The sequence below is a fragment of the Phytophthora infestans genome, genomic scaffold, assembly GCF_000142945.1.
Source record: "Phytophthora infestans T30-4 supercont1.43 genomic scaffold, whole genome shotgun sequence".
Lineage (NCBI taxonomy): Eukaryota > Oomycota > Peronosporomycetes > Peronosporales > Peronosporaceae > Phytophthora > Phytophthora infestans.
Window position 1 is genome coordinate 208,190 of NW_003303716.1, and position 23,465 is coordinate 231,654.

Sequence of the window (23,465 nt, forward strand, 5' to 3'; positions counted from 1 at the left end):
AAGGGTTGGTCCGGGACTACTCCAGGGTCCAGTGAAGCCTTGGTTCATGTACTGATTGATCGCCCAACTGGGTTTGTTCTTGTACAGGAAGGAGCTCATCTGAGGGTGTGAGAATGAGGCAAACACCACGTTGGTGTCGAACAGATTCCGCCCGACGTTGGCGTTCGTGACCCATCCTGCAGCTTGAGAGACGCCAGGGAACCCATTGCGGCCATTAAGCACATTAAGCTGCGAGCTCGGGCCGATGCCACTTTGAATCAAAACTTTGGGCGTACTCAACGCACCCGCAGCCATAAGTACAGTACCTCGAGACGACAGTAGAGCTTGAGTTCCGCCGTTGTAGACGACACCCGTAGCCTTACCCCCAGAAGCTCGTAAGATGTAGTCGACCTTGGCTCCAGTGAGTAGCCTCACGTTGCTCCTACTGCTCATTCGCCCCCAGAAGGCATTTGCGGGGGTGTCCCGTTTGCCGTTCTTAAAGGTGAATGGAGCATGACCGAACGTCTTGCTCTTGCTATTGCGTGCTGCAGCGTCGTTGATGGTGCGTTCAGCGTACCCCCTTGCTAGTAGAGCTCTGGATACGATGGAATACCCGTCTTGAGTGTACCAGATACCGTCACTTGACGGTCTGTCCGTGTGGCCATGAATTTGCTCGTTCTCGTTCATCTTGGAGACCATTTGAGCTGCTGAGAACGGCCACTGCGTGTTGGTGATGTACGAGTCGGGGGGTCGGAAGTAGAGCGCTGCGTTGATGGAGGAGCATCCACCCACGAGCTTACCGAGCCACATGTAGGCGTCACTGATCCACTCGACACGGTACTGTTCGTTGGCTCCGTTGTAAATGACACTGTCGTATTCACCGGGGATGTCGAATTTCGTGAGACCTCGGCCTTGAGCGTAGTCCGGGGAGTCCGTTCCACCAGTAGCAGCCAAAGATCTGGGCCCGGCTTCGAGGATCAACACGGAGACACTTGAGTCTCGTGACAAATACTCGGCAGCTACGAGACCGCCAGGGCCACTACCCACGACAATGGCATCGTACGTTTGGGCATCGACAATGGAGTTGAAGACCAGTAACGCACTCGCCAAGCAACGAAGACTGGGGAGACGCATTGCTGCTGATCACGAAATCTTGGTTGGTGCTGGAGGAAGCGAATTGCGGAATGATGTGATCTTCACCATCCAAAGAGCCTTCGATCGACAGGCCGACACATGGACGGAAGAGAGAGAGAAGAGACAAAGACGACTGGCCACGTTCTTCAAGCAGTTGCAGATCGGAACCCATTCTTGTACGGCATCTTCATTTCTACAGACACGAACAGAAAAAAAAATCATTCAAAAAGTTTGTTTGCGTTTCTGAACTCTGTACCCAGAATGAAGATTACCTACGGTACACTTGCACCGTAACTGACGGAGAAGCGCCGTCTTGAGTTCTCGCAGCGATGGCCTTTCGTGACGCGTCACTTAGAAGGCGTCTGTCTTTGACTCGGCATGAACAGTCTTACACCTCAGCAATTTAGAGATCCGCGAGGTGGTCATTTTACAAAGGAGAAACTTCTACCCCCTCCTCCCAATATATCTATATTTTTATATATATTATATATTTACAGATCGTCTAAACAAAGAATAACAAAAGAAGCTATTGAAATAGGACAAGGATACGTGGATGAAAAAAAAAATCAGAATAGATGCTAATTTTTTTTGTTCAATATACATTGTAATTTACTTGAGTATCTTCTCGGTAACAATGTCCTAGTGACATGGACCCGTACGTCAATGATATGCTTGCTGGTCGAAAAATACTAAAGAAGTTCTTTGACCTCTACCTTGCTTGGCGTTTAGTCTACCTCAAACAAACCTCTTCTTCCTTATTTACATTTGTCGGAGTGGCAAACCCTACCAAGATAGCAGAACCTCTGTTTCACAAAAGCAAACAGAAAAACACATCAGCGTTACCGCCTGCAATTATGACAAACCCTCAATCTCACGTACTCCAACAGTGTAGGAGGTATTCGTCCAGGATTCTTTTTTACAAAGCCTTTAATCTGGCGGTCAAAGCGACGTAAATGTGGCCGTAGTTCCGGTAGTTCACTAGCGCGTTCAGCCAGTCGTATCCATTCCGCCAAAATCTCGGCGATTCTATAGAATCGACTCCAGTCTTCGTCTGTCCGTGGAGTCTTCTTCTTCTTGCACGTTTGCATGTCCTTACGAAAGATACTGGCTAACTTCCCAAGAGGTTTTTCCATTCGATCTGGTTCCAACACGTCGATACGAGTCAAATGGTAGATAAGGTTTTTCATTTTGCGTAGTAAATCTGGTCCCGAGGAATCCCGAATTTCAGTCAGGTTTTGAGACGTAGCCTCTAATTGTGGGTCAGCAAGACATGCCGGCACATCCGAATCATCTTTCGCATGTGCAACTACCTCAGCAATACTTTTGGCAATGCCCGCGATCCAATTCTGACTCACTTTTCTCTTCTTCTGATGCCGTTCAATGATAGAGGGTAGTAGCAGTACTGCATCCCGAAAAACCCAACTGCAATTGCTTCACTAATAGCACCTCCGTCTTGTATCAAACTAACCATTCCGTTCAAGGACAACGAGCTCAGATGCATGAGCTTAGTAATTGCCTTCCACACTGTCTGAAGTGCAGCTTCTTCACTTAGCTCCAAACACTTCCTGGCTTGTTGGAGAAGCCTAGCGAGATTATCACCAAGACGATTCTCAGTATTCGATTTGGAAGTCGAAGCCCGTTCCTGGCGCTTTAGAGCCGGTTCTTGTTCTTTTTCCTCCTCATTCTCTCTCGATCGCTTCACTCCTATTAGTCCACTCACGCGTTTGTGTTCGTCTCCTTTCTCTTTCTCCTGCTCGACAGGAGCTTCATCCTCCGTCTCCGTTTCAGATTCGTAGTCCACTATATCTTCAGTCTCCAATTTAATACGGAAATCGTCGAATTCTGCGGCTTTTGTGGCTGTCAAGTCTTCTGTTTTTTGCTGCGAGGCTTCAGCGACGATGGCGCGAGTTGCAGAGCGGATTTTGTCCAGTAGCTGCTCAATGTGGATAAGCACAGGAGTCATAGTACTTGGCGATGGCACTTGCGACGCATGAGTAGTTCCGGGGACAGCTATTGCGTCTATCACGCGCGCAAGTTGCTGCTCAATGTTGAGCAGCACGTCCATCGTTTTCGTTCTAAAACTGTGATTTATCATGTTTACTAAAAATAAGATAATTTATTAGAGTATTTTCTAGTGCTACAGTTAAAAAGCTTGATCTGGAAAGAGGGGTTAAAAACTGAAATCAAGTGACTAAATAAGTGCATTGCGTTCGTCTTCAGAAGCGAGAGGGAACAGAGGACCACTAACTCCATTCAGCGCGGGACTACAATCTACCCAAGACCAGATAGGACCACCAACTCTGACTTTGCTGGGGGCCACCAATTTAGACGAATAAGCTGAAGAAGGCGTTGCAGAAAAGCTGTGTGCAGATCCGCTCAATGTCGTTGCAATACACTGAGTCTCCAGCCATAATCGGTCGTGGCTTACTGCGCGCACTCTGATTTCCTCTGTCCACGGCCAGAAAAACGAAATATTGGTGCCATAGTTGTCCTTCATCTCGAGGCATTTCAACGATGTTCGTAAAACCAATCGCCAGTTCCCCCATTCCTTCAATTGTAAACAGCTCGGACGGGAGTTCGCTGATGGGATTTCCAGTAAGGGATATATACGGCGACCAGATGTGTAGAAGTACATTTGGAACCGTTTCGAGCTGACTGTATAGTATTCAATAAAGACGACCGATCCTGAATTCCATTTCGAGTCGAGATCAGCTCGTAGATTCGTAATGTACATCTCGAAATAATGCAAACCAACCGGGGTGTCGTTAGACTGGAGCCCAGTGGGCAACAAATTATTGGTCATATTCACTCTAGCCAACATAAGCGAAAGGAAGGCCGGGTGGTTCGTGTTCGTAATGGCAGCTGATTCCTTCCAGTCACTTGTTGTCGTATTATATATCTTAATACTAATAAGCTGGTGGAACTCCGTGAAAACATTAGGCACATCCAGTGACGGACAATTTTTAATTAACCCTTCTAGTCCTGTATGCTGTATAATACAGCATAAGTATTATAAGAGGTTTTAATATGCAGCGAACAATGAAACATCAAACTTTTTCGCATACTGGAATTTGTATTGGTCGGTTGCAAATCCTAACGGTGACTGGTTTCTCGCACGTCGTTACTGATCTGGGGTTAGAGGAGCCCGTCTACGGATGCTATCGGGTGGATAGAGGTGTGTGTCGATCGCGCTATCCCGCTCCCTCCCCACTACACTTGAAATCTCGGTCTCCCTCCGCCCCGCTCCGCCCAACTCGAACAGCATGGAAAAAACGTTCAAGCAGCTCTGGCGAGAGCTTTGCAAGCAAGGGTGGACACCGAAGCCCCCCACCGGCCTAAGTAGTGACCACCGCTACGTCCGCCCGGGAAGAAGCGTGAAAGGAAAGGATGGCGTCGACTACTTCACCGGTACAGCTCGCACCACTAGTTTGCATCGATTACAACAACTTTACTAACCGATTTGTCCCCTCAGGCGAGAAAGCGCTACTGGAGTTTGCTCGACAGCGTGGCTGGTTAGAGTATAGTGTTATCGCTGGAACTATTCCTCCGTCCCCTTCGTCGACAGCATTGACAGCACCGCCTGCAGACAGCGGAGCGTGCGATGATAGGCCCACCTCTGCCGCAGCTGATCGCGTCGAAAGGGAGACAGCACCAACGACTACCCCGCCTGCTAAAGAGAACGTGCCAGCTACGACGACCTCTACTGCGACGGCAATCACTGTAGCCAGTACAATTCAAGCTCGGGCTTCGAGTCCAGTTACTTCGGCTAATACAGCACAAGCTCGGCCCTCGACCGCAGCTGCTCGACCGGCTACAGCACAAGTTCGGACTGCGAGTGTGGCTACTCGGGATGCTACTGTACAAGCTCTGACTGTGCGTCCTGTTACTCTGGCTTCTACAGCACAAGCTTCGAGTGTTATCCTGTCTGATACAGCAGAAGAAAACACAATGACGCTGCCTCTGCATCTTGATACAGCAGAAGGTCATGCTGCAGTAGAGGAAGAGGAAAAAGGTGAGGAGCCCGAGCTTGAAGACGTTGCAGAGTTCAACATGCACGATTCGAATGGATTCATTTTCGCTTTGTCCAAGTGTGAATGGTCTAAAAATGCGGATGCAGACGATCCCAATCTCTGTGACTCGGACTCGGAGAGCGACAAGTCTGATGAGACTGATACGGAAGATTATATTCACGAAGTAATGGACACGGAAGTGGGCTTGGCAAGTAATGCCGCCGAGGATGCTCTGAGCGACAACGATGACGGATTAGATGACGCCGAATTCTTCAATGATGTTGCTGATGATGACTGGTCCCCTCGAGAAAATGCCAATGCCAATCCTGATTTTCTCCGTGACGCGGAATTGAAGGCGGTTTCTTCTGCGTGGGTTGTATACGATCAAGACCACAGTGGAGACCTGCAAGTAGATGGTGCATCGGATCTGTACAATGGCCGGTGGGGTCCAACGGAGTCTGCGCGAACGTATGCGGAGTCACCTCTTGCCATGTTTTACTACTTCATGCCGAAGTTGATGTGGACCAAAATTACTGAGGAATCCAATCGATATCGTGCGAGTGTGGTAGATGAAGTCGCTATCCAGAAGCAACGCCGTCAGCAACAGTGGCAGCTTACACACCCAGATAGTCGAGTCCAGTCGTTATCGGATATCAAAGACACTTTGAGCAAGGTGAAACCCTTTCAAGCTCACGAGATAGTTCACTACATTGCACTGCTTATAGCTCGTGCACTGTGCGCCCACCGGCGCTCACTAGGAGATCACTGGTCGACGTCTGAGAATGGGGCAATTCCACGAGGCACGTTCGGCAAATTCATGACTCGCAAGCGATTTGAGGAGATCACGCGCTATCTACACTTCAATGACAATGCGAACGACCGGCGTAAGAAAGACAAAGCTTGGAAATTGCGTCCTGTCCTCCAGATGATTGAGAAGACCTTTCGAAACGGATACCGAATGGGTTCCACGCTTTCCTTCGATGAAGGGATGATTGGCAGGCGGTATCAATACAACCCGATGCGAATCTACCTTGAAGGGACAACACCCGAAAAGTGGGGGAACAACCGTTTTTAAAGGGTTTTGTGTGGTTTCGGAAAACGCCATATGTTTTCTCGTAAAGTCCTCCTAAGAAGTAAACCTAACGCCAAACGCGGATGGTAACTTAATGCTGGGGGTTTAAGGTGAAATCTTACCGAATTAAGAATCTATCGCGGGAAAGAAAAACACCGAGTCAGCTATTTCGAAAGCGGTGATCTCGCAACTTGACCAAAGCGTTGCGAGGGCAGCCTGGAAAGCGCCTAGTCGTCACCGACAACTACTACACCTGCGTGCAGCTAGCCGAACGCCTTCTGAGAATGGGAATCTACACAGTAGGTACAACACGCGTGAATCGGAAAGGCTGGAGCGAGCGGATCCAGTTCCCCAGTAAGAAAAAGCAAAAGCAGTTGCAACCTCAGCAACCTGCAAACAAAATTGAGCGCGGAGCGTACCGTGTCGCGTATAATCCACGGATCCCAGGGTTGGTCGCCGCTAGCTGGAAGGATTCAAAGATCGTCAACTTCATGGCAACGGGATGCAGCACGAGACGGGTTATTGTTCAGCGAAAGCGTAAGGGGGATGGCGTCTCTCTTGAAGTTGCGTGCCCCGAGCTGGTTCGTATCTACAACAAAGGCATGGGAGGAGTAGACCAACACGATCAGCTGCGACTTCACCGCTATTCTATCCAGAAAGCACTGCGCCATCGATCCTACTACAAGAACCTGTTTTTCGGTATCGTTGACATGGCATTAGTCAATGGGTTCATTATCCACAAGTTAGTGATGAAAGAGCAAGGCAAACCTGTTCCCACCCGTGCTGACTATTTGGCGCGGCTACACGTGGAGCTGCTTGCGCAGCAAAAGGTGGACTTTCAAGGCAACATGCACGCCCAAAACTTACTTTCGACCCCACTGGCAGGACAACCGCACGTGCTGACAAAAACTGCGGAAACCTACAAGAACAAAGTCCGTCAGTATTTATGCAAAGTATGTTCGGCCTATTCCGACAAAGAACATCGCAGCTTCGAGACGCCGTACTCTTGTGAAGAATGCTCGCTTACCTTTGGGGGTCGCGTGGCTCTTTGCAACAAGGTTCGCAGAGAGGAGCGAGGCAACACCGACACGTGCCATCAGACATGGCATATCACCTAGAAGAATGGCACCATCATCCCACCGGACATGAGAAAGAAAATTAGATTCAGGAAAAGAAAGCTGCAGGAAGTAGATGACGAGTAGCTCACCTCTGATCTAATGTGGAGGAAACTTTGCCCATTTGTTGTTTACACAAGTCTTTGCTTGACAAATGGGTAAAAGTTTTCTCCGCGGAAAGCGCGGGGTAGCTGCAGCGCTCTCCACGCCACCAGTTTTGGCGCGAATCGCCACGACGACTTCCGTACATCGAGTGTGAAAGGGTAACGAGTGCTACAGACATTTTTCACGATTTTGCACAAAATGTATCCATCAATCTAGCCAATTAGGACTCTTGCATTTACTGGTAGCATCATAAATTGTACTAGAATCCGGCTCGATTGCTAGAAGGGGGCTACAAATAGATAAACTTCACACAGGTACGCCGTCATTCTATAGGAAAGCTTATTCCTTTTGCTGTATAATACAGCATAAACAGAGGGGCTAGAAGGGTTAACATGATGATCACAGTAGCTCTATCGAATTCTTGCCAGTTCATGCCCACTTCATCGATACGTCCTGATATACGAAGACGGTTGGAATCTAGACAAAGAAAGAAGCACGAGGGTCTGAATACAAGCCACGGTCGTACTTGCAGTAAGCATTGTGGAGGTGTTGGCTGAACAGAAGCGTGGATGTGAAATCCTAATATTATCAGCCCCTAGCTGAACAAAAAAGGACGTGAGTGGAATCCATTACCCCATGCCAAGTACGTAGAGCACCATAACGTGAATTCCCACCACGATACTACCACAACCTCTCGAGACGTCATGGTCGTGCACATTTCGCCGGCGAAAGGAACTTATCAAACGGGGACTGGTGCAGGTATAAGACGAACGCTGACAGGCCGTGTTATAGTAGTTTTACCGACCAGTCTATCTTTAGGCGACACTGTGCTTGCTGGTCCAGAAACACTGGACAGTAGGTAAAGTAGGCGGAGTTTTAGTTACTGCGGCAACATTTTATTTCCAGTTTTTAAACTTAGAAAACGATCAAAGAACATTTTTGCACCACCCTTGGCTGTTTTGTCTGTGAGATCCAGCAATAACAAAAATATATGACTAGTTTCAACATTTTCGTAGACGATGTACATGTAGAAAAGAGTTGCAAGGCTGACGACGTTTGAAAATTGATTTATTGAGCCTTAGGCTATCTCCACTTCTGGTTGCTATCCCGATTGCTATCGGTCATTCGTGATTGGCTGTTGCTATCGACTGAACGTTTAGCAATAGCGACTCCTCGCCGACTCCACTCGTCAGATTGCTTGTTCACCTACGGAAAGCACAATGGAGAGCAGCGACGAAGAAGTTTACCTACCTTGATAACGACGACGACTTTCTTGCCGCTGCCTGTGTGCTGGTAAGTGCTGAGCAAGCGCTGTGTTCAGTACAGTCTTCACAGCGGCAAGGCTCGCAAAAAGGAAGACCCAAGACCAGCGCCCGTAACATCGCCTCTGGACACGCTGCACTCATGCGCGACTACCTTGGCGAAAACCCCGTGTACGATGAGAAGGAGTTTCGACGGCGGCATTGTGTCTCTTTAGCCGTGTTTTACAGGCTCTGCACGGCTCTATCACCTCACGATCGATTTTTCCAGCAGCACCCCGACGCTGTCGGCCAAATGGGAGCTTCGGTGAAGCAAAAGGTTGCCGCTTCGCTTCACATGTTGTCAGAAGGAAATTCGGCAGATGCCCAGGACGCATACTACCGTATCAGCGAGTCACTTATGTCACCATGCTTCAAGAAGTTTACTGCAAAGCAGTCGTTGAGGTTTTCGGTGGTGAGTTTCTTCGACCGCCATCGTATGAAGATACAAGAACTATCCTAAAATTCAGCGCCAACAGAGGCCTACCTGGTCTATTCGGCTCGCTAGACTGCTTTCATTGGCAGTGGTCGGCATGTCCAAACGCCTATAAGGGCTACTACCAGGGGAGAAACAAGAAGCCCACCGTCGTTTTGGAGGCTGTTGCGACAGCAGACAGGTGGATTTGGCACAGTTTCTTCGGAATGCCAGGTTCGGCAAATGATATTAATGTTTTAGATCGTTCGCCTTTCATTGCAAACATCCTGAGTGGAGTTATCTCGCAAGGGCAGTACCAATTGCAGTCAGTCACTCGTACACAACCATACTACTTTGTTGACGGCATTTACCCTCCATGGCATATATTGATAGCCGCGTACTCCAGTCCATCCAACCCGCGGGAACGCTGCTTTGCAGAAGTACAGGAATCAGTGCGTAAGGAAATTGAATGTGCTTTTGGAATGCTGCGAAAGCGGTTTGGAATTTTGGATCGGCCGTGTCGTTTGTGGAAACCGAATGAAATGGAAGATGTAATGCTCTGCTGTTTAATTCTACATAACATGCGCATTTTTCACAAAGGTAAAGCAATTGTCAACACGAGTATCTCACGGCCAGTTGAAATGGTACGCTCATTTGGAGATAATCACGACGAGCCTCCAACAGAATCTGAAGATATAAGACAATATGCAGCTCGGTTAAGCCGAATTACAAACGAGGCCAATAATGCAGAGCTTCGTAATGCGCTTGTTGAGCACTACTGGAACTTTCACGGGTCCAGATCGGCCCTAGGTCAACACTGAGTCTGCTGCCACGTCGCCACCAGAATTATGATCGCGGTTTTCTGCTTCAACTTCAGCCTCGTCAGTTTGGCCAACTGCGCAACCACCATCGACAAGTTCTGCAGACGCCAACATTTGCGCAGTCTCAAGACTGCGTACTTGTTCAGCAAGCTGTAGAATTTTTTTCTTCCGTAACAAATCCATGAATTTAGTTCCTTCTTGTGATCTAGAAGAGGTCTCAAAAAGGCGAATAGCTAGCTCTTCATCACGCAACTCATTTTTACGCGTCATCTCTGCCAGCACTCTCTCGTGCTTCTCCGTGATACGGCTGAGTAGCTGGCGTAGGAGCGATGACGTCGATTCTAAAGCTGAATCCTGAACTCGTGCTTTCTTGGCTTGATCCCGTCCTTGTGGACGCTCACTAGTCTCTTTCTCTGGCTCTGGCACAGCGTCACGGCTACGCTTTTGACGAGCAGGTAAGCCAAACACAGCAAACTTGCGGCAGCTTTTCAAGATCATCCAGCACGACAAATACTCGAACCTACTTCCATGAGTTTCCTGGAACAATGCAACAGCATCATTGACACCATCGTCGTCATTGCGAGCTTTCACGCGAGAAACACACCCAGCGAACTTGGCCGTGTCATGAGAAGTTAAGCTGCAGCGATTTTCGATGGCCTGCGAGGTCCGAGAGTCGCCGCCGAAAGCTGTTGCTGTACGCTGGCATACATTCTCCCAGAAAGCAGTAGCCTTTTGATCAGTCCCCTGGATGGAGTTTTCAGCGGCAGCCTTGTACGCACGAGCCAGAGCCTCGTCCCCCTGATTGCACCACCTCTTGCCTCTCCCCATGATGCTGCGCGATCTTTCTGTTGTGCCAGTTTCTATTTTTGCACCACAGTTGCTATTCGGGCCTCGAATAGTATGAAAAGTCGAGTTGCTATTCTATTATAGCAATAGCAACCCCGACTGGAGATAGCAGATTGTAACATTTTCTCTATTTAGCAATAGAAGCTCAAATAGCAGCTTGAGTGGAGATAGCCTTAGCGCTAGAATAGTTTATTTCCTACATGTAAACTGAATAGCAGTGGCAAGCAAGTCCCAATTTTGCTTAAATGACCACTATTTTAAACAGTTTCAAATCTGAAATTGTCAATGTCAGGGTATTCTGGTACATGTACAGCTTCTAATAATTTTAGTTAGTCTTTTCATCCGAAAAAAAAAATCAAGGTAAAGCAGTGCCAACAAAGCTTAGTGGTCTAGGAAGAGCAAATAATTGGTCCCAATAGGTAAGGCGAGACGTCGTGACCTCGGTCATTGGTGTACAGTCAACGGCTCGACGTAGGATGTCCCAGTTCCCCTCAGAAGCATTCATAAGGAGCGTCGACTGCCCGATCTGAAATAGCTCCGAAAATGCTGATGTGTTGCCACTCAGGATCTTCTCAAGGTCTAGACAATACGTTGATCCACCAGCATAAATAGTTGCAGTTGTAGAGCCTTCCAATGCTATCTCAGCCAGCGGATCCATCCACGACCAAAAAAAGAAATACGCGTGTCCATGAGCTCTAATTGGGTAGCATAGCTCAGCAAAAACGATACGTTTTGCGGCAACTCGCGCAATAAAGTTCGACTCAAACTGGTGTATTGTATGATACCAATTTCGAAGAGTTCTCTGGGCACAGCTTGAATTGGGTTACCGTCCAATGAAAGCGTTTGAGGACGTAAACGCATGAGTGATGGTGGTACTGCTGTTAGCAAACTGTTCTCAATGTAGACCGCGCAACTAGGCCATTTGGAGTCGAGATCGTCCGGCAATGATCTCAGATTCGTCTCTACCAAGTATACCCCAAACACAGTATGCGGGAATTCCGGTGACTGAAGGCCAAGTGGTAAAACACCTTCCGTCATGTTGCTGCGAGCAATGGTAACCGATCCCCATTTCGGATGGTGAATACTGGAGAGTGCGGCGCTGGCGTTCCATTCAACAAGTGTTGTATTGTACACAAAAACCTCTCGAAGTTGACGGAATCGTTGAATGTGCGGTGGTACTTCCATTGCTGGGCAATGTAATATCTGAAGTTTTGCAACTGTACCGTGCCCGAATCGCCCCCACTCTTTGTTAACTTCATCTGTCAGTCCTGAGATCCCAAGCTGATAGCAGTCAAAGTTCACGACAAAACATGAACGACCTGTGAGTTTCTTTTTATTTTATTTTACTGTATGCATCCTCAAATTCTAAAGGGTACCAAGTGCTGTCCAGTTCCTCACAATGCACTGCAATTTCTAGGATATCCCAGTTGTCGACAGAGGCGTCTGAAAGTATGGATGTCTCTGTATGGCTCTGTGGAAATATCGAAAAATTGGTTTGCCGTTCTTCAAAAATACGTTTGATATCCACGCAGTAAGGTGTGCCTCCGGCGCTTATCGGAGGTGTGGTTGGAGAGGCAGTGACCAACGGATCAATCCACGACCAGAAGAAGGAAACATTGGTGCCACTCAGATTTATGTCGGTCATTGACGATGATAACTTGGAGACGTTTTCTGGTAGTTCTGATATCAACGTGCCTCCAAAGTTCAGATACGCGACTGATTCACTCTCAAAGAGCTCTTTAGGAATGGTTGAAATTGGGTTCAGTGACAACGATAGGTCAAACGGTGCAAGTCGGACTAGTGATTGTGGAACGTCTAGAAACTGGCTGGCTTCGATGTAAATACTCGCGTACTGCGGCCACTTCAAGTCCAAGTCTTCAGGTAGAGAACGCAGATTGGTGACACAAAACTCGATGTCTTCTAGTGATTGAGGAAAGTCGTCAGCATGAAGACCGATGGGTATCTCACCATTCGTCATGTTTACGCGAACTAATAACAGTGTGGTTAGCATGGGATGAAATTCATGAGAGATAGCAGCCTCTTGATCCCAACTTGAAATTGTAGAATTGTAGATCTTGAACTCTCTCAAACCACAAAACTCAGTTAGTTTTTCTGGAAGCTCCAACGCCGGGCAATGGCGTACAACAACACGTACTACCGTTGTAGGATCGAATTCACTCCATTGAGTAGTAACTTCATCTCTAGTGCCGTTAAACCCAGAATCGTAGCAATTAAGCTCCAGTAAAGAGCAAAATGGCTGAGATGTAGTCCACGGTTTCACTTGCATCTTGCACTGGGGCAACTCAGGTATGGATCCAGCGTATAAATGAAGAATCATAACCACTAATCCCCAGAGAAAGAAACCAATCTCTGTAGCTTTTCCCACCCAAAAGTGTAGAGATTCCCGATCGACACTTTCGAAATTTTTCTTGATACTCGCCAGGCTAGCGTGAAAGGGGGCAACGACTGTAGCGCGATGGCGAGCGTGAGTTGCACGTCTAACGCGCTTCGTTGGTCTTGCACGGATGAGCTTCTTAATGTTGTTTAGGTTCCCCAGCATACTCAACGCAAATACAAATCGCATCGCTAAATCGCCCCACGAAGCCACTAAGACCATTTGAAACTCGCTCATTGCATGGACCCGCCAGTCGTCTTCATACCATTTCAGAAGAGGAAATCCATAGGTTTTAAACTCGAAATCGGGGATGTACATAGCCACTAGTACAGTTGTGATCCCGACCGATGACACTAGATATAGGACGCAGTCACAGATCAGTGCTAGTAGTCGTCTTTGTGTGGCATGGTTGCGGAAGAATGAGTGTACAAGTGCTGTGCTCCAGCAGTTGAGAACGAGTAAAGCTACATAGCCGCGGTTTAGCTCTCTGCGAGGTACGAGCAGACTCATACGATACGCTTGCTGGGTTTGCAACGCAGTCTCTACAATTTCTCGACACAGTAACACGAAGTCAAAATTTGGTCCATCAACTCCTAAAAATCCGTCTCGCGTGAATACTGCTCGGTAAGTCCAGAAGATACCGTCTTTTATAGGAGCAACAAGAGACCAGTCTTCCCCGAATCCGTCGACGTTGGCTGGAAATTTGATGACATTGTAGATTGCGAACACTACATCTTTTTTCCACCAAGACCATCCGATCATCCAAACAATGTACGTAGCATGAACAATTGCCATAGATAAATGTACTAATGCGATCATACGATGATATTCAGTACCCATCCCGATGTAAAGCAATGCTAGCCATGCATCCAAGCGAGTCTCAGGTAGTTTCCAGTAACCCCAGCCGGCGAACGCAAAATACACGAAGCACACGAAATGAAGAAATTCGAAGCCAACCCAAGCAATTTTTAGCACAGTGGGCGAAAACTTGTCGGATTTTAAGCGTGCGATACGCTCATGGACACGAATTTGAGCGAGCCCAGGAGCTCTCCCTGGAGCAACACCGTGTGGCATCTCAATACGAAAGAAGTCGATGGATTTATGCGGCATTTTTAGATTCGGTATTTCTACAGATATTATTATACTGCAGTGTCTAGCGACCACAAATTCACAAGGACAACGACGTTATTATTATCCTGGCGAAGTTTTTATTCATTCAAAGTGATTTGATAAAAAAAAATTCACAATAGTAAATTATGTGCACTAGAGAGTAATGTTTATAGAGAATTTTTATGATAGTAAATGAAACGAATCATAAACATCTCAGAAAAATCATACGATCGATTTCGTACGGACAATTCAGTGTAATTGTGGACATTATGGAAAATAACCCCTTATTAACATGGGAAATCTCTATCAACCAGGCCTATTGATGTAGAGGTTGTTTGCCACGAATAGTAACTCGATATGACACGTAATCTTAAAAAGATAAAAGACTACAGAGACGCTGTTGTCTTCTTAGATAATTCGCAGCGAATATAAGGAATTTGGCTCTCACCATATACAGTAGCTCCGAAAATTGCCCACTTTTCGGGAAAGATTAATGTTGAATACTACTAACGCTAGTAAATAAGTACCGGTATTTTATCGTGGACCACGATTCGTGGTCGTACTTATATATGTACGATATTATAGTGGCGTACCAAGCATCAATGTGTCGACATTTAGGAGAAAAAAAGAGATATTAACGATGATCGAATCAACGTTGGTCCTCAGGTTCGTGACAGGGATTTGCATCGTTGAAGCTGGTGTTATCATTTTCCCGGTGCATTCGACTACTGCCGTGGACACACAAGCTTCATAGTTATATTGGTGATTTGTATTGGCGTTTCGAAGTTCCTTTCGGCGATTACTGCCATGGCTTATCGTAAGCCCATTGCAAAGTACTACAGCGTTTCACCCATTCTATAATTGATAAAAATACACGTTCAATAACTGCGTGCTGTGGCAAGCGTTGCATTACAGCGCATTGCCATGCGCATCGAGGCAAAACGCGACGTAATGGCCGATCCAATGTCACAGCTCTCGGCATCGACACAGGTATTTGTTACGATGAACGCGAGTGGGTTCTCGCTCTGGTGGTTTATTATTCTCTTGGTGCATTTGACTACGTTTGCCTACAACATGGGCTTCGCATTGTTTTACTGGAATGTGACCGACTGGTATTTAATGTTTGCGCTCGCGAGCCATGGCGTCGGAATGCCATCGTCAGACTTCCGCACCATTTCTTACGTCCACATGGCGTTGGCAGGAGCTCACGGGTTTTACCTGGTGAAAATGGTTTTCGGATCTGCGAAGCACCGTACCTTAGTATTTAGCTTTACGTCTCTCAGCAGTAGAATCCTGTCCAACGGAGCGGAGTCTAGCTTGGTAAGACCCATTCATGAAGAAAAAAATGGAGCCAATCGGTGTATTAACTGGGTGTTTCGCACCAAGAAAATCTGTAGATTTATCACTCGAAAGAGGCATGGACTGAGTGTCAACGGTAAATATTTCCATACGATTCTTATCTGTCGTGAGTTGGTCGAATCAGCTCTTCAGACGATGCAAGCCATTCGGATGAGCAGGTACCTTTCGCATTCCCATCTAAACCGCTTTCATGTCGGTTTGCTTGTGGTCAATTGCTGGTTGTCCGTCATTATTTACTCTCGATGGTTCAAGGATGATGAAGCGTATCGACGGTTCGCGTTGGTTGTGTGTGACTGCGCACTCGACTTGATGTCAACTGTGGGTGTGGCTGCTTGGGTGGTTTCGAGGTATATAGATCAGTACGACGTCAACGTGAATGGGTTTGGTGCTCAAATGATGGATGATGAGTGGTTTGCAACGATGATGAACGAAGCACAAGTTGTCTTGGTGACATCGTGGTCAGACTTGGTCATTCGCGTAATTTTTTCGATTGGCCTACTTGGAGGAACTGGGAAAATGAAAGACCTTCTTCAACGGCGGCACAGTCGAATAGCAACTGAAACTCTCCATAATGACACCAATCAACTGGACTCGGTTGGTACGTTTTTGACCACTCAACACACAGTCAGCAAAATTCACAATAACCAAATTGTTAGGGCAATAAGAAGATCATCATTTGGAAATTTGAGCGCGTATCGGCGTCGTGGCCTGTTTGAGGTGGTTCAAATCATGCTGGCGATATGGGGCATAGGTGTTCTAGTATTGCATATTGATGCATCGCTGCGACCACCGTTGCTTGAGTGCAATCCTAAAGTTCATCCGATGGCGGGGGCGCTTCCATCCACGTCGTTGCTGAAAATCTCAAATTCGCACTTAAAAGAGATAATTTGCATTTTCTTAGCAACGACTCGTCCAACAATAAGAAGTTAGCGAACATAAGTACGAATCGCGATTTAAGAGCCCTTTTAAGCAATTGTGGTCTTCAATATGTCTAATACCCGATATATGTTGGCTATAAAAAGCTATCTCCATTTTCGGACACTCAAAATAGCTGTGCCTTATTTTTCAGAAATGGCTTGATTAAAGTAAACCAGAAGCATTTTTGAGCCAAATTCAATTGTTTTTCTTCGTATGTTGTAAGACTCGGCGTACAATTTTGATGATGTCGTATCTTACGACGTTTAGAGACGAAGAATTAACTTTTTTTTATGTCTAAAGCTTTAATTTTTGATTTGATGTGGCCGTATGTTTTCGAATAGAAGAAGTGAATTTATACTTGTTGAAAGGGTATGCTTATACCGGTGGGAGAACCCAGCAGACTTGATTTTTGTATGTGGATGCTTGGAAAGGTATGCTTTACCGCTCAGAATATTCAAGTTTGTGCGAAATTCACAATAACGCTGCATCGAATGCATCATTAAAATGTTAATTTTTTTTAACCCTTTCGCGGAAAAAAATTATGTTGTAATATCTTGCGAATTTGTCGTGATTGTTCTATTAAAATAAAATGCCTTTATGAAGATGGGTTAGCTCATACGACTAATAGTAGTTTTTCCTGGTAGTGCTTCAGAATAAAGTACATACAGACCAAAAGGCATTAATTCAAATAGAAAAATGTGTGTCGAACACCACGCAAAGGTATGTATTTGCCTTTATCGACTTTGAGGAGCGCTGACGCTCATTTAAGGATGCATTTTTTTCCATACCGGAGATAGTATCAAATCTCAAACAAATATTCAAATATCATATCAACTTCAGATAATGTGAGCTACTAATTGTAAAAATATTTAAAATCAAAATAGTACAATCAACCTAAAAACATCATTTGATATTTGATAAGAAGTATTAGAAATGATTAGTCCCTTCTGTTTGCTGTTTACTTGGTAAGTGCGTCTGTAATCATATATTACAAACTTGCCAAGTAAACCGCAAATGACGAAGTGGCCTATAATAGTTTCTGAGAGGTGCTCAGTGAGCAAGCTAAGCTTGTACAAAAAAAGGAAATAACAGCAGGATACTGCAAGAAACGCTATTATAGTCACTGACGGACAGCTCGGGTGTCAAAGAGTGTGCAGTTTGGTATCGCGTAACTTTGCTGGCAGATACATGTAGCCCTTAAAAACCAGCTGGTCTTTGAAAAACAGACCAGGTCGCTATTGACCTGTGCCTCAACATAAGATCGGAGCTTCTGCGGAGTTTATCGGTGCCTTTCTCAAAGTTACGATACGTAACGTAATCCTTTTCGTATCGTAAACAGCTTTAATGAGCTGTAAACGGACAGCACCTCGAAGTATAAAAGAATCGATCTCTTATTTAACTTAGCTGGCATCGTGTTCAGATTATCGCTTCGTTGATTCACTTCCTCACTACCCTTTTTTCTTTCGACAGGTGGAGCCTCAACAATCCTCGTCAATGCGTCTGATTGTAGCGTGGGGCTCAGGTTGAAAGCCTTGCCCTCATTGCACTTTGGAGTGAATGCAAGTTGCATTTACTACCAGCTGGCAGTCCTTGCAGTTGCAGTTGCAACTACTAGGCTCGAGCCTCTGGCAGTGCCAGGAGGCTGTCCTGCTCGCTGTAGCGATAACAGGATTTGGAAACAGAGTAGTCTAGTCACTTTACCTTTTGCTTTCTACTCAGTAAGCAATACAATCGGCTAAACGTTCGGAAGTGCCAGCTTCCCTAACTGTGTCTACTGTTTTCGTCTCGTGGACGTACTACAAAGTCGACTTTAGTGAACCCACGTTCACACGATGAAGAAACCGGACCGTCGCGGCAAGACAGTTGAAGATGATGCTCCATTGTCAAGTGACATCAACACCGTGGGTGTGCCGTTGCTCATTCCGGTGGTCGCGCCCCGACTGTCGTCCATGTCCCACTCTGCATTAATCAAGTGGAAGAAAGCTCGAGCTGAGTATGAAGAGAGCGTGAAAGCTCGCAGCAAGGGTGATGATGAACTCTACGAGCGGCTCAAGGAAACAATTAAGAGTACCGTCGACGAAAGACTGTTGAAGGCTCTCTGTACCTACCGCTGAGGCGGAATTGCGCCCAACGCTGTGACCGATGACCAAATTATGTCAGAAATTCAGGCGATTGTCGAACGTGTTATAAACGACACACTTCCCGACATAGATATGCTTTTTGGTAAGAAGCTGCGTCTTAACATGTCTGAAACAGACGTGAACGAGCGCGTGCTGCAGTACTTCATGCTTTGCAACGAACTGATCGAAGAACACGGTCTAGTGACCTGTTTTGAAGGTCAGCACGGTCAAAAAGAGAAGTGTAAACTGCTTATTGAGTCACTGACGCCCAGTGAGCTCAAAGCAGATGTGCAAACTGCTATTCGTTTCCAATCGACGGAGGCGCGTAGTGACGAGTTAAAACTCCATGACCTGATCTTGGAAAAGGCGTTGGAGCAGGATCGCGACTTTCGCCGTCGCAAACGTTCACGCAACGAGGAGAGGTTCGCAAGGTCTGAGAAGGTGCCCAAGCTCCAGGATCAGAAGAGTTTGAGTGACCAGAATGGCCGTCGCCAGCGTGGCACACATGAATCTAAGGGTGGGGATGTCAATCGAGCGACACGATCTGTAGTAAGCCAGGACTCAGAGAAGAAGCGACCTCTCGTACCAAAAGACGGATGTCTTAAATGCAGTGGGCCACACTATGTGTCGAATTGCCCAACTGCGTCTCCAGAGGAGAAGAAGGAATTACCGAAGAAGTTTCATACCTCTCGCCATGACAAGAGCAGGATGAAGCGGATTAAGAAGCGTCTGGGTGGAGTGAACACCATCACGCTGAACGACGTGTATGACCTGCAGTACTGTGCGGATACAGGCTCGGACAGGTGCCTGTTGAGTCGGAACAACTTCAACGAGCTCATGCGGCTCGACGACAACGTGAAGTCTGTCCCGTTGAGCACACCAGTGATTGGGAAAGCTGTTGGCGGTCACGATGTTGAAGCGCGTGAGTCTGTACTGCTGGCAATTCGTCTACATACTACTGCTGGACCTGTGGAGCTCGCAGAACCCGTCAATTGTCTCATTATTGATCAAAACGATGATGAATTTATCGTCGGCAACGATATGCTGCTCTCTCTAGGAATCAATGTGGACAGACAACTCGAGCAACTTGCTGGTGGTAAACTCAATGACGATGAGGATCCCATTGCGAGTGATGATGAATTTCGGCCTGGTCATGCAAATGACCTTGATATCCAGGGAGGCCTTGAAAAACTGCTCACTGCTGCACTGGATAACGGTTTTCCAATGAAATTCATGAAGGAATTGCGTCGAATCGCTAAGAAGCACGACATTTGGCGGCTAGTTCTCTGTGACGACCCTCCTGCTAAGGTGCCACCGTACAAGCTTCGCTTGAAGCAGGATGCAAAGCCTTTCCGCTGCAAAGCTCGGCAGTACGGACCCTTACAGAGTGCGTTCCTGAAGGAGTTCAACCAGACTCTAGTGGACCTTGGTTGGGTCTACAAAAACCCTAGCAGTCATTGGGCTTGCGCTGCTCTGCCTCTTAAGAAGCCGAAGGTCAATGAGTTTCGCCAAGCGGTGGATTACAAGCCATTGAATGCGATGACCGAAGCAATTGCAGGCGTTATGCCAAACTTGAAGACAAAGTTGGAGCGATTGAAAGGAAAGAAACACTACGGTCTTTTCGACTTTATCCGCAGCTTTTGGCAACTTGCTGTGGCGATAGAATGCAGAGAGCAGCTCTCGTATATGACGGATGAGGGCGTGTTCACGCCAACCCGTGTGATGCAAGGAAGTTGTGACTCGGCGTTACATTTTCAAGTCTCGATGGAGAACTGTTTCGCTGAGCTACTCGATCACAATTTACTTATCTGGATTGACGATCTCTTGTTCTACTCTGACACTATAGAGAGTTACCTTGTTGCTCTAGAGAGACTGTTTGACTTGGTGAACGAATTCGGATTGAAGTTGAGTCTGAAGAAGTCCTCGTTGTACCAACGCTCAGTTACGTGGTGTGGTAAGGTGATTGATGAGAATGGTGTTCGCCATGACCCAAAACGGATTGATGGGCTCACTTCAATGCCAGTGCCAGTCACAGCGGGACAATTACAGCAGTTTATCTGCGCAACGAACTGGATGCGAGACAGTTTGGTTGACTACGCTCGCACCGTTCGGCCGTTGCAATCGCTGTTGGATCGCGCACTTGCTGGTAAACGAAAGACGAAGCGTGTTGCTTCAGGGATCAGCATCGCGTTGGATGATGATGAGCTCCGCAGTTTCGAACTGGTCAAGAAGCTCCTGCAGAGCTCGGCCATGATGACACACCCGCGTGAGCAGGCAACCTACTGCTTGTTTACAGATGCTAGTGACTACGGTTGGGCTTCGGTCCTTACTCAAGTGGGTGAATGGAAACAAGGAGTGGCAATTACTGAACAGGAACATGAGCTACTGGTATGCAAGAGCGGTTCGTTCACTGGCGCTCAGCTCCACTGGAGCGTCATTGAGAAAGAGGCACTACCAATCGTGCTCTCCTGTGAAGACCTTGACTACCTGTTGCTGAGGCCCGGTGGTTTCAAGGTGTTTTGTGACCACCGAAACCTCATCCATGTTTTTGCCCCTGGACAAGAAGTAAAGAAGCACGTACGTGGAAAATTACTTCGATGGGCTGTCAAACTCATGGAGTCTCGCTATACTATCGTTCACATCGAGGGTGTCAACAACTTGTGGGCGGATATGCTTAGTCGGTGGGGCGGCGCTGCTACCCCTACGGCATCTACGACTACGAAGCCTAGCTTGAAGCGAGTGACTCGTTCACAGACTAATGTTTCTCAGAAGCCTCTGCTTCGGCCTCTCGACCAAGAGAACTTCACGTGGCCGACGTTGAGTGAAATCGCGGCTACGCAAGCGGCTCATGTAGTGTCTGCTCCTACTGCTAGTGCTGCAGATGGACATGGTGTCTACCGACTTGATGGCTATATTTGGATACCTACTGCTGCCACGGCTCTCATCCAGCGACTCCTGATCATCGCTCATTGTGGGGCACAGGGTCACCGTGGTGAAGCCGTGGTCTTGAACCACATTCGCCGTGTATTTTCGATTGAGGGAATCTCTGCTCTAGTTCGTCGTTTCCTGCGCTCCTGCTTGCTCTGTCAGCATGTAAAAGGAGGTAGGGTGGTGCCTAGACCATGGGGTGAGCTGTACCGCTCTGACATTCGCAATGGAGCTTTACACTGGGATTTCCTTTATTTGGGTGATGGATTTGGCTCATGCAAGTACCTACTACTGCTGAAGGACAACTTTACCCATTTCTGCGAGTTGATTGCGTGTGATACACCAACAAGTGAGGTTGCAGTTGATGGCCTGCTTGGGTGGCACAGTCGGTTCGGTGTACCGCCTGTATGGGTCAGTGACAGTGGCTCGCATTTCAAGAACCAAGTTCTTGCCGAATTATGCAAGCGACTGAAATGTGAACAGCAGTTCGTAGTGGCGTATAGTCCGTGGATCAATGGATCTGTGGAACGTGCAAACAGAGATATACTGCAAGTGCTACGTGCAATGATTATGGAGTACAAGATTTCGCACAACGACTGGATCTATCTTATACCTTTGGTGCAAGCTAACATGAATCACTCTCCGGTGGCTTCTCTAGCTAACAAGGCCCCTGTTGAGGTATTCACTGGCTTGCCATGCCCAGCACCAGCCTACATCCTGCATGTACCTGAAGAGCAACCTAAGGCAGTCTATATTTCCAGTGCAGTCATCGATAATTCTCTGGCGAAACTACGTTCCAGTATTGAGGACATGCACTGTGCCGTCAAGGACAAGCGTGAGAAGATCACGTTGCTGAACAAGAGAAAATCCAGAGGTGCACAAGAAGTAAACTTTTCTGCGGGTGATTACGTCCTACGATCACGTGTCGATGAGCGACGACACAACAAGTTGCTAGTCACCTGGCTCGGTCCCTACGTAGTTACCCGTGCGGACTCTCATTCGTTTCGTGTTCGGCACCTCGTTACCGGCAAGGAGCAAGATGTGCATGCTTCACGCTTGAAGTTCTACGCGGACAGCGACCTGGAAGTTACGGAGGAGCTACTGGAGCACGTCGCCTCCCAGGGCATTGTGTTGAAGGTTGACCGACTTAACAAGCACCGTTGGAACGAACAGAACCAGGCTTTTGAGCTCCTAGTGAGTTGGTGCGGCTTAGAGCCCATAGAGGACTCATGGGAGCCTTTGAAGTCTCTAGCACAGGATATCCCCGTGCTAATACGTACCTACGTGGAAGCTGCCGAGGATGCTAAGTTGGCGACAGCTTTACAGAAGCTGACCTCGAGCTAGAGATCTTCATGTGCCAAGTTGGCAGTCACAGTGTGAGCAAAGTCATTACTATTTCGGCAGTTGCTTTGAAGTAGTGAGACGCACAAGGTCAGTGGCTTGTGTATCCATGACTCAACCTGTGTGGTTGTAGGCATGCGGAAAAATGAAATTTGGATTATGGTACAGTGTCCCAAAATAGTGGTACAGTGTACCAAACTGACGTTGCAATATAGTAACTTGAAAATACCCATATTGCCTATTTGCAAGTTGTGAGCAAGGCTTGGGAGGGAATTGTAGCGTGGGGCTCAGGTTGAAAGCCTTGCCCTCATTGCACTTTGGAGTGAATGCAAGTTGCATTTACTACCAGCTGGCAGTCCTTGCAGTTGCAGTTGCAGCTACTAGGCTAGAGCCTCTGGCAGTGCCAGGAGGCTGTCCTGCTCGCTGTAGCGATAACAGGATTTTGGAAACAGAGTAGTCGAGTCACTATACCTTTTGCTTTCTACTCAGTAAGCAAGAA

At 47.2% G+C, this 23,465-nt stretch overlaps 4 protein-coding genes across 4 annotated transcripts; 2 read left to right on the forward strand and 2 right to left on the reverse strand.

Annotated features, from left to right (window-relative positions):
* Positions 1–44: 44 nt before the first annotated feature.
* PITG_16169 (carbohydrate-binding protein, putative) lies at positions 45–1,113 on the reverse strand (the record flags this gene model as incomplete). The annotated part of the gene is made up of 2 exons (XM_002897540.1): positions 45–78; positions 125–1,113. 2 exons carry the CDS (start codon positions 1,111–1,113, stop codon positions 45–47), a joined length of 1,023 nt encoding a protein of 340 aa, XP_002897586.1.
* Positions 1,114–12,128: 11,015 nt separating this feature from the next.
* On the reverse strand, positions 12,129–14,264 carry PITG_16170 (uncharacterized protein; the record flags this gene model as incomplete). Its single annotated transcript, XM_002897541.1, has 1 exon — positions 12,129–14,264. The coding sequence occupies one exon, from the start codon at positions 14,262–14,264 to the stop codon at positions 12,129–12,131; it is 2,136 nt and encodes a 711-aa protein (XP_002897587.1).
* Positions 14,265–15,224: 960 nt separating this feature from the next.
* PITG_16171 (uncharacterized protein) lies at positions 15,225–16,375 on the forward strand (the record flags this gene model as incomplete). Its single annotated transcript, XM_002897542.1, has 2 exons — positions 15,225–15,620; positions 16,316–16,375. 2 exons carry the CDS (start codon positions 15,225–15,227, stop codon positions 16,373–16,375), a joined length of 456 nt encoding a protein of 151 aa, XP_002897588.1.
* Positions 16,376–18,730: 2,355 nt separating this feature from the next.
* Positions 18,731–19,247, forward strand: PITG_16172 (uncharacterized protein; the record flags this gene model as incomplete). Its single annotated transcript, XM_002897543.1, has 2 exons — positions 18,731–19,091; positions 19,171–19,247. 2 exons carry the CDS (start codon positions 18,731–18,733, stop codon positions 19,245–19,247), a joined length of 438 nt encoding a protein of 145 aa, XP_002897589.1.
* Positions 19,248–23,465: the final 4,218 nt, after the last annotated feature.